The sequence below is a fragment of the Triticum aestivum genome, chromosome 5D (assembly GCF_018294505.1).
Source record: "Triticum aestivum cultivar Chinese Spring chromosome 5D, IWGSC CS RefSeq v2.1, whole genome shotgun sequence".
NCBI lineage: Eukaryota > Viridiplantae > Streptophyta > Magnoliopsida > Poales > Poaceae > Triticum > Triticum aestivum.
Genome location: NC_057808.1, coordinates 522,187,165 through 522,198,686, shown reverse-complemented (window position 1 = coordinate 522,198,686; position 11,522 = coordinate 522,187,165). Strand labels below are relative to the sequence as shown.

Genomic DNA, 11,522 nt, shown 5'->3' with positions numbered 1-11,522 from the left:
GTTATTTGGTGCCAGCGTTGAGCATGAACATTATATCTGGATCTTGTTTAATGCGAGACGGTTATTCATTTAAATCTGAGAATAATGGTTGTTCTATTTATATGAGTAATATCTTTTATGGTCATGCACCCTTGAAGAGTGGTCTATTTTTGTTGAATCTCGGTAGTAGTGATACATATATTCATAATGTTGAAGCCAAAAGATGCAAAGTTGATAATGATAGTGCAACTTATTTGTGGCACTGCCGTTTGGGTCATATTGGTGTAAAGCGCATGAAGAAACTCCATACTGATGGACTTTTGGAATCACTTGATTATCAATCACTTCGTACTTGCGAACCATGCCTTATGGGCAAGATGACTAAAATGCCGTTCTCCGAAACAATGGAGCGAGCAACAGATTTGTTGGAGATCATACGTACTGATGTATGTGGTCCGATGAATATTGAGGCTCGCGGCGGGTATCATTATTTTCTCACCTTCACAGATGATTTGAGCAGATATGGGTATATCTACTTAATGAAACACAAGTCTGAAACATCTGAAAAGTTCAAAGAATTTCAGAGTGAAGTGGAAAATCATCGTAACAAGAAAATAAAGTTTCTACGATCTGATCGTGGAGGAGAATATTTGAGTTACGAGTTTGGTCTACATTTGAAACAATGCGGAATAGTTTCGCAACTCACGCCACCCGGAACACCACAGCGTACTGGTGTGTCCGAACGTTGTAATCGTACTTTACTAGATATGGTGCGATCTATGATGTCTCTTACTGATTTACCGCTATCGTTTTGGGTTTATGCTTTAGAGACGGTTGCATTCACGTTAAATAGGGCACCATCGAAATCCGTTGAGACGATGCCTTATAAACTGTGGTTTGGCAAGAAACCAAAGTTGTCGTTTCTTAAAGTTTGGGGCTGCGATGCTTATGTGAAAAAGCTTCAACCTGATAAGCTCGAACCCAAATCGGAGAAATGTGTCTTCATAGGATACCCAAAGGGAACTGTTGGGTACACCTTCTATCACAGATCCGAAGGCAAGACATTCGTTGCTAAGAATGGATCCTTTCTAGAGAAGGAGTTTCTCTCGAAGGAAGTGAGTGGGAGGAAAGTAGAACTTGATGAGGTAACTGTACCTGCTCCCTTATTGGAAAGTAGTTCATCACAGAAATCTGTTTCTGTGACTCCTACAGCAATTAGTGAGGAAGCTAATGATGATGATCATATAACTTCAGATCAAGTTACTACCGAACCTCGTAGGTCAACTAGAGCAAGATCCGCACCAGAGTGGTACGGTAATCCTATTCTGGAGGTCATGTTACTTGACCAAGGCGAACCTACGAACTATGAAGAAGCGATGGTGAGCCTAGATTCCGCAAAATGGCTTGAGGCCATGAAATCGGAGATGGGATCCATGTATGAGAACAAAGTGTGGACTTTGGTTGACTTGCCCGATGATCGGCAAGCCATAGAGAATAAATGGATCTTCAAGAAGAAGACTGACGCTGACGGTAATGTTACTGTCTACAAAGCTCGACTTGCTGCAAAAAGTTTTCGACAAGTTCAAGGAGTTGACTATGATGAGACCTTCTCACCCGTAGCGATGCTTAAGTCTGTCCGAATCATGTTAGCAATTGCCACATTTTATGATTATGAAATTTGGAAAATGGATGTCAAAACTGCATTCCTGAATGGATTTCTGGAAGAAGAGTTGTATATGATGCAACCGGAAGATTTTGTCGATCCAAAGGGAGCTAAAAAAGTGTGCAAGCTCCAGTGATCCATTTATGGACTGGTGCAAGCCTCTCGGAGTTGGAATAAACGTTTTGATAGTGTGATCAAAGCGTATGGTTTTATACAGACTTTTGGAGAAGCCTGTATTTACAAGAAAGTGAGTGGGAGCTCTGTAGCATTTCTAATATTATATGTGGATGACATATTACTGATTGGAAATGATATAGAATTTCTGGATAGCATAAAAGGATACTTGAATAAAAGTTTTTCAATGAAAGACCTCGGTGAAGTTGCTTACATATTGGGCATCAAGATCTATAGAGATAGATCAAGACGCTTGATGGGACTTTCACAAAGCACATACCTTGACAAAGTTTTGAAAAAGTTCAAAATGGATCAAGCAAAGAAAGGGTTCTTGCCTGTGTTACAAGGTGTGAAGTTGAGTCAGACTCAATGCCCGACCACTGCAGAAGATAGAGAGAAAATGAAAGATGTTCCCTATGCTTCAGCCATAGGCTCTATCATGTATGCAATGTTGTGTACCAGACTTGATGTGTGCCTTGCTATTCGCTTAGCAGGGAGGTACCAAAGTAATCCAGGAGTGGATCACTGGACAGCGGTCAAGAACATCCTGAAATACCTAAAAAGGACTAAGGATATGTTTCTCGTTTATGGAGATGACAAAGAGCTAGTCGTAAATGGTTACGTCGATGCAAGCTTTGACACTGATCCGGATACGTGTTTACATTGAACGGTGGAGCTGTCAGTTGGTGAAGTTCTAAACAAAGCATCGTGGCGGGATCTACGTATGAAGCAGAGTACATAGCTGCTTCAGAAGCAGCAAATGAAGGAGTCTGGATGAAGGAGTTCATATCCGACCTAGGTGTCATACCTAGTGCATCGGGTCCAATGAAAATCTTTTGTGACAATACTGGTGCAATTGCCTTGGCAAAGGAATCCAGATTTCACAAGAGAACCAAGCACATCAAGAGACGCTTCAATTCCATTCGGGACCAAGTCCAGGTGGGAGACATAGAGATTTGTAAGATACATACGGATCTGAATGTTGCAGACCTGTTGACTAAGCCTCTTCCACGAGCAAAACATGATCAGCACCAAAACTCCATGGGTGTTAGAGTCATTACTGTGTAATCTAGATTATTGACTCTAGTGCAAGTGGGAGACTGAAGGAAATATGCCCTAGAGGCAATAATAAAGTTATTATTTATTTCCTCATATCATGATAAATGTTTATTATTCATGCTAGAATTGTATTAACTGGAAACATAATACATGTGTGAATACATAGACAAACATAGTGTCACTAGTATGCCTCTACTTGACTAGCTCGTTAATCGAAGATGGTTGAGTTTCCTAGCCATGGACATGAGTTGTCATTTGATTAACGGGATCACATCATTAGGAGAATGATATGATTGACTTGACCCATTCCGTTAGCTTAGCACTTGATCGTTTAGTATGTTGCTATTGCTTTCTTCATGACTTATACATGTTCCTATGACTATGAGATTATGCAACTCCCGTTTACCGGAGGAACACTTTGTGTGCTACCAAACGTCACAACGTAACTGGGTGATTATAAAGGTGCTCTACAGGTGTCCCCGAAGGTACTTGTTGAGTTGGCGTATTTCGAGATTAGGATTTGTCACTCCAATTGTCGGAGAGGTATCTTGGGCCCTCTCGGTAATGCACATCACTATAAGCCTTGCAAGCAATGTGACTAATGAGTTAGTTGCGGGATGATGCATTACATAACGAGTAAAGAGACTTGCCGGTAACGAGATTGAACTAGGTATTGAGATACCGACGATCGAATCTCGGGCAAGTAACATACCGATGACAAAGGGAACAACATATGTAGTTATGTGGTTTGACGGATAAAGATCTTCGTAGAATATGTGGGAGCCAATATGAGCATCCAGGTTCCGCTATTGGTTATTGACAGGAGACGTGTCTCGGTCATGTCTACATAGTTCTCGAACCCGTAGGGTCCGCACGCTTAAAGTTCGATGACGATCGGTATTATGAGTTTTTGTGTTTTGATGTACCGAAGGTAGTTCGGAGTCCCGGATATGATCATGGACATGACAAGGAGTCTCAAAATGGTCGAGACGTAAAGATCGATATATTGGACGACTATGTTCGGACACCGGAAAGGTTCCGGGAGGTTTTGGACATATACCGGAGTACGGGGGTTACCGGAAACCCCCGGGGAGTTAATTGGGCCTCATGGGCCTTAGTAGGAGAAGAGGAGGGGCGGCCAGGGCAGCCGCGCACCCCCTCCCCCTCTAGTCCGAATTGGACAAGGAGGGGGGGCGGCGCCCCCCTTTTTCCTTCTCCTCCTCTCTCCCTTCCTTCCCTTCTCCTACTCCAACAAGGAAAAGGAGGAGTCCTACTCCCGGTGGGAGTAGGACTCCCCCCTTGGCGCGCCCTCCTTGGTCGGCCACCTCTCCCCCCTTGCTCCTTTATATACGGGGGCAGGGGGCACCTCTATACACACAAGTTGATCTGTTGATCTCTCCCAGCCATGTGCGGTGCCCCCCTCCACCATATTCCACCTCGGTCATATCGTAGCGGTGCTTAGGCGAAGCCCTGCGTCGGTAGCAACATCATCAGCGTCATCACGCCGTCGTGCTAATGGAACTCTCCCGTGAAGCTCTGCTGGATCGGAGTTCGCGGGACGTCATCGAGCTGAACGTGTGCTGAACTCGGAGGTGTCGTACGTTCGGTACTTGGATCGGTCGGATCGTGAAGACGTACGACTACATCAACCGCGTTGTGCTAACGCTTCCGCTTTCGGTCTACGAGGGTACGTGGACAACACTCTCCCCTCTCGTTGCTATGCATCACCATGATCTTGCGTGTGCGTAGGAAATTTTTTGAAATTACTACGTTCCCCAACACGGAAACCTCCAAGAATTAACCTAGATCGGAAGTTCCGCCGCCGCAAGCCTCTGTAGCCACGAGAAATCAATCTAGGCCCTCTCTGGCACCCTGCCGGAGAGGGCCATCATCACCGGAGGCCATGGAGGAGGATCCCGGAGGGGCCATCATCGCCATGAAGGCCAAGGACCAGAGGGAGAACCTCTCCCCATCTAGGGGGGAGGCCATGGAGGAGGAAGCACAAGGGGGAGAACCTCTCCTCCTCTCTCTCGATGGCGTCGGAGTGCCATCGGGAGGGGAATCATCGCCACGGTGATAGTCTTCATCAACATCACCACCATCATCACCATCCTCATCTCTTTTACGCGGTCCACTCTCCCGCACCCCGCTGTAATCCCTACTTGAACATGGTGCTTTATGCCACATATTATGATCCATTGATGTGTTGTCATCTTATGATGTTTTGCGTAGATATCCTTTGTCTTTGGGTTGATTGATGATCTAGATTGGTACGAGTTGTATGTTTTAGTTTGGTGTTGTCCTATTGTGCCCTCCGTGTCGCGCAAGCGTGAGGGATTCCCGCTGTAGGGTGTTGCAATACGTTCATGATTCTCTTATAGTGGGTTGGTGAGTGACTGAAACACAAATCCGAGTAAGGGGGTTGTTACGTATGGGAATAAAGAGGACTTGATGCTTTAATGCTATGGTTGGGTTTTACCTTAATGATCTTTAGTAGTTGCGGATGCTTGCTAGAGTTCCAATCGTAAGTGCATATGATCTAAGAAGAGAAAGTATGTTAGCTTATGCCTCTCCCTCATATGAAATTGCAATGACGACTAACGGTCTTGTTAACGATTGCCTAGGACAATTCCGCACACCGATCCATCATTCTTCCACACTCGCTATTTATAATATTTAGTAATATATTCTAACTTTATGATAACAGCACCTACTTTTATGTTTTAGCTCTCCGATACCATGCAAAGTTATCCTCTTCATACCAACAACGTGGTTTTATTTCTCGTTTCTAGTTGGAAGCAAACGTTCGGTGCACGTAGAGTCGTATCAGTGGCAGATAGGGCTTTAGAGAATATTGATCTTACCTTTAGCTCCTTGTGGGTTCGACACTCCATACTTATCACTTCCACCTTTGGAAATTGGTACGATGATTCCCTGCACTCCTTGTTCCCTCCTATATAAAGGAGAGGGGGGCATCCCCTCTCCCCATTGCCGTTGAACGAATCAGACTGGGGCAACACCCGGGACACGCCACCGAACTCCATATCTGGAACCCCACCACGACTAAGACGCCGAAGGAGGAAACCACACCTGCCATCCATCAACCACGAATCCGGCACACGTTCCGTCGTCCGTATGTCGTCGATGCAGACCACAATCTACATCCGCTCCTGAACTACCTCCCAACCTCCACGCCGATGTTGGAGGAGACACCGTCGCAACAGCGGAGCCCGAAGACACATGTCCAACACGAGGATGCCGCCGTCACACCATCAATGCTTGAACAATCTAGTTTCCAAAATCATCCCCAATCATAGGCCGATCGCCTTTTGGAGAAGGATCCGAAGAGCCTTTATTCAACGCCGCCATCGAAGTCAAGACGATGAACAGCCTAAAAACGAAGCTACTTTAGTTTAAAACTGTCCACACACGTGGATCCGGCGACCCCCCCTGGTCACCGACGACCGAGGTCGTCGGCTGAGGGGAGCCGCCGGAGGACGGCGGCGGAGGAACTCTCCTTGGAGAGACGCTGGCGAGATCATCTTTTTCTTCCAGAGGAAGAAAGAACGACCCGTCGGCCGTCAATTTGGAGGAGAGGAGCACGACTTATACTACACACGCCTTTGCTTCCATCACTCTCACCGACTGCACTACACAGAAGCGTGGCGTGGAGGAGCAGGTCTATACTGTAGTGGTTTTATTTACACAAGCGGTTCGTATGTGTATCCCTAACGGAAACCTGCCGCACGTAACGGAAAGGGAAAACGACTTTGTCCCCCAGGTCATGGCTTGACTCGAGAGGTCTTTTGCCAGGACCAGGACCGGGGGTGCGACTGGACGGACATTGCACCACAAGTGGTGCACCTCCTATCGTGGTTTCCCATCAGAAAGTGGCCTGTCTTTGCACCACAAGTTACGGTTCTGGCTGGCTTGACTTGATGATACTACACCGTCTCAGTCGGGAGAGTGGATATTTCAGCGCACAAACATCCATCCATGGAAGTCATTGCTGCCAAATGAATCAATAATTTGCGCCAAGTAAAATCTAGACAACTCACCGGACTTCAATCTGACACGTATGTACTACCCTACGCCCCAACTTATGTGACTAACAGCCAACGTTGCATTCGATTCAAATATCAGAGCTGGAACTATCTACATATGTGTCCAAGAATCTAGATATACAAGCAGCAAAAGTCATGTCCAAGGAGATATTTAACCATTGAACTACGCTTGCTATGAATATTAGAGCATCTTCAACAGGTGATATAAAATAAGGCACTCAAAAAAGGATTTAGGGCACCAAAAAGTGGATTTTGAGGCATCAATTTTTTTTTCTACCATAGCAGATGAGGTATAATAGGGCACAGGAGGGCGGTGGATCCGGCGACACGTCGGTGCGGCGAGGGCGGTAGTGGCAGGAACTGGTCTGCATAGCAGCGATAGCTGCCGAATAGGGTGTGGTGGCGGTCGATTAGGTCAATGGCGACCAATTTGATGACAGATCTGTCGGCGGGACGGTTTGTTGGTTGGTGTGCGCGCGGTTGCATTTTTGGTCTGTTGCAGCCGCACGCGTGATGTATATTTACATCACTTTGCTGCAAAATTCCAGGCCGCCGCAAAAAAATTGCATCACCAAATAGAGACAAGGCATTTGCTGGAGGAACATTTCTGGGTCCAAATGCCCTAATAACAGTTTTTTGGATAGCTGCCGTATTTTGTATCATCTGTTGTTGGAGTTGGAGATGCTCTTAAGGACGTACTCCCTCCGTTTCAAAATAGATGACCCAACTTTGTACTCACTTTAGTACAAAGTTAGGTCATCTATTTTGAAACGAAGGGAGTAGATACAAGGAACAAAAAGCCATGCCGGTGGAAGTACTGCTTATATTACATATCATACACAAGAACCTTCTCATGCAAATACAAGGAACAATTCCACTCTTGCTGGAACAGCTACCCATTTTCCAATCTGAAGCTGCAAAACACAAATATACTCCGTCCGTCCCATAATGTAAGACGTTTTTGACACTAACGTAGTGTAGAACATCTTACATTATGGGACAAAGGGAGTACCAAACAAACAAGCAAGACAAGCTGGCAGCTTATGATCCCACAATCAACAAACTGTGACAGCAGATCCTTCTCATGTTCCTCAAGACCCCTGCAAATAACAAGAAATGACAGCAAACTGAGCAAGTGAGATTCAAGATCAGATGAGGCAGCACCTGCATCGTTAGCAAACCACTTGCCACCCCCGCAACTCTTGGATCAATCTGAGTCCAGAATTCAGTTGGAACAACAACTTCAAAGGAACAACAGCAATTTGACCACAAGTATCCTTCTGGTGTGAGGATTTAAGACCAGAGGAAGCAACACCACAGGTTGCCACTTGCCACCACACAAGTTTGAAGCAATATCCTGAATTCAGTAGGAACAACTTCGAAGGAATAACAGCAATTTGAGTATTTGACCACAGGATGAAGCAAGAGCTGCATCATTGTGTAAGCACAGGCTGCAACAAAACCCACACTGGATCAACATCTTGAATCCTGAGCAAAGTCACATCTCATTGGAAAAAGCCTCTTCCAGATCTCTTTCAGAAGATTTCTCTCACACTGATAAGAGTGTTTTGCCTTCGCTGAACAGATGCTCCAGACATAAACCATTCAGCGGGAGCAGGTTTCCTTTGGTCCAACTGCCAGTTGGGTAATTATCCCGTCCACAAAAACAACAGACTAGAGTACTTTTATTTCACACACACACACGCATACTGTAAATACGGCGGCGGGCATTAAACCGTTACAAGCCAGGTAGGTTTCATAAGAAGCGAAGATAAACAGCTTTGTCTTGCAGGGTCGAATTGAAATATTTACAGGAAACCACAGCATAAAGACGCCGGCCTCATGGGAGTCTTCTTTCGGGACTCCGTCTACATGTTGGAAGCACGGGAGCCAGGGCGATGCTGGCTACAATAGAGATAACTCAAACCACTCAGCAAGATGTCAAGTATAATCAACAGGAGCGTTCTTACCGTCGTTCCCATCAGTAGAAATCGAAGTAGCATAATTACCTTCAGCTCTCGGAAGAACGTGGACCATTTTCATCAGATGAGGATGATGAGGATCCATCTCCGAAGATCGCGTTCAACGCAGACGTCACATCTCTATCATTTATTGAACTTTCATCAAGCAGACTGCCTCCATCATGGTTAGCACCTTCTATATCACTATTACTTGACTCAGCATGATCTCCATCAGCACTCACTGTCCCACCACCACTGCCTGATTCACATGGGTTCTTTGACTCCTCTGTAGGCAACTGAAATCGACAAATTGGGCAAGAACTGTGGAGCTCCAGCCATGGAAGGATGCAATTGGAGTGAAATTTGTGTTGACAAGGCATCTCCTTCGCCTCCGTCCCCATTTCAAACTCCTCAAGACAGACTGTACAGCCCAGTACTTCCTGGATGTTCACAGTTGGCAATGCTGCCACAGATTCCTTCTTGGCAGGCGGAGTCCCAGAACGATTCAGGTCACTGTCTGCCAAACGCTGCAAGAGCATATCTAGGCCAGGACCAAGAAAGTAGTCACCAAGTGAAACGCCAGTACTTGTGTTGCTTGAGTTCTCTTGGTTGTCACTAGGTCCAAATGTTCCTTGGAGAATAATGGCCTCATTGTTGGAGTTTATCAATATTAAGCTCTCTGTCCTTTCTCCCCCTCGGTCTCTCTCCCTTGCTCTTTCCCTCTCTCTTCTAGCCCTCTCCCTCTCCCTTCTCTCCCTGTCCCTTCTTTCCCTCTCCCTCTCCCGGTCTCTCTCGCTGTCCCTGTCCCTGTCCCTGTCCCTGCCAATGCCATCCAAACCCCTTAAGTCATCACGGAGGGTCTGGAGCAGCCTGACAAGCGACGAGCCCCTCCTCCTTCGCCTCCTAATCATGTCTTCAAGCTCACGGTCAGAATCATCATCATCATCATCTTCATCCTCATCATCAGTATCCCTCAGGGCACTCCTGATCCTTGCTTGGCGTGAGTCCTCATCAGAAGAAGAATCCATCATATCCCTCTGGGGCCTTGATCGCCGAGACGAACCCCCCATCATCCCAAGCAGCAGCGGGGCCCAGAGCGAGAGGTTCCGCTCAGACCTCACGTTCGTGGACGGCTCAAAGCCCTCGGACCCCATCTCTTCCACGAAGCCGCCATCACAGTCTGGGCACTTCTTCTCCGGCTCCACAGGAACGATCACCTCGGCGCAGCTGTGGCACCAGTACCTGCTTTCTTGACCTTCTTCCATCTTGTGACTCTCCAAATGCTTTCTTCTTCCTTACCCTTACTGCAGTATCTCCCAGTCCTGATCCACGGCCGAAACACTTTATAGCACCCAAACAACTAATAACTACACAGACAAGAAGATGCCTTCCTTGAGCAGCACAGCGAAGCTATCCTTTACAGCACCCTGAAACAAAGTTTCCCCGTGAGCATCTCCACTTAATTTGCACCAAGGCAGGAAGTAACAGATCTACCAACAGAGAAGTAAACCATTTCCTAGTAGTATAAGCCACACTTCACAATCAAGAAAGGCACACATGATACTTCCTGGAACCTTTCTACACGAGCATATCCACTAGATTTGCACCAACACAAAAGGTAAGAGATCTACTAACAAGGAAAGGCAAACCAGCTTGTTTGTACTAGTGCAAACCATGCTTAACAACCAAGAAAAGCAGGACAACACTCAGAAGCTTTCTTCTACCATACCCCCAGCATCTAGTGCAAGCAGAGCAGGCATGCCTACCACGAAATCGAGCCAAGCATCATTCACACCAAAAAATTAAGAAAAGGGTGGCCGGTTTCAGTGAAACCCAGGGTCCTCCAGCCCTCAGATTCGATTTCAGAGCAGCGAAGCCACTCCTAGTCGCCTACCGACCCCATAATCCAGCCCGCCACTCTACCACAAACTCGAGATCCGCATCAGAAACAACCCTAAGCGCGCAACGACCCAGGATCTGCGATCGCGGGGGACACACAAGTGCTCCTACAAGCGAGGGGAACGAATCGAATCGCGCTGGAGTACCGAACTGATCCAGGAGGCTCGAACAAGAGAGGAAGAGGAGGCGCGCAAACCATTCCGCGGCGGCCGTCGGCGAGGATCCCGGGCTCGGCTCAGGCCATGATTCTTCCGCCGGCGCGTCGCTCGTCAGTGTGGGCGTCAGCAAATTGGTTGGGTAGGGGTGTGGGGAGGCGGAGGGGACGAAGGAAGGAAGGGGAGAGGAAAGGGAGGAGGGGGGGATAAAGTCGTGCGCCAGTCGAAGACCCCGCCGTCGGGGCGAGTAATTTATATTTTAAGCGGGGACTTCGGTGTAAATGCCGGTTTTATTACCGGTTTGGCCCTGGGTTTATTAGATTATTGACGAGCGGGTGGGGGTGGGGGTGGGGGTGGGGCCTCGGGATTCCGAGACGTCAGTCCGCGTTGTACTCTTTGTCTTCTTTTTTATTTTTATTTGTGGGAGTCCGCGTAACCGCGTTGTACTGCTTGCTTCGGCCCACTTGTGAAAAGCCGTCCGGTTTTTAATCCAGGCTAGAGTAGTGTGAGAGTGCGACGTGTAATCCAACGGACCGTCGCTGGTTAGTGGGTGCGATTAGGTGTGCTC

The 11,522-nt window shown here is 47.1% G+C and overlaps 1 protein-coding gene across 2 annotated transcripts; it reads right to left on the bottom strand.

Moving 5' to 3' along the window:
• Positions 1-8,602: 8,602 nt before the first annotated feature.
• LOC123123426 (E3 ubiquitin-protein ligase SIRP1) lies at positions 8,603-11,207 on the bottom strand. 2 transcript variants are annotated; one of them, XM_044543927.1, is made up of 3 exons: positions 10,996-11,207; positions 8,949-10,327; positions 8,603-8,840 (listed from the first exon to the last, which is right to left on the bottom strand). In XM_044543927.1, the coding sequence occupies exon 2, from the start codon at positions 10,163-10,165 to the stop codon at positions 8,951-8,953; it is 1,215 nt and encodes a 404-aa protein (XP_044399862.1). In that variant the 5' UTR covers positions 10,166-10,327; positions 10,996-11,207; the 3' UTR covers positions 8,603-8,840; positions 8,949-8,950. The 2 variants fall into 2 exon arrangements, with proteins under 2 accessions (XP_044399862.1, XP_044399861.1); XM_044543926.1 differs by having other exon boundaries at positions 8,603-8,844; positions 10,996-11,206.
• Between the last annotated feature and the right edge of the window lie 315 nt (positions 11,208-11,522).

Bases quoted from the DNA above. Each gene is read 5' to 3' on its own strand.
- LOC123123426 (XM_044543927.1), bottom strand. From the start codon at position 10,165: ATGGAAGAAGGTCAAGAAAGCAGGTACTGGTGCCACAGCTGCGCCGAG.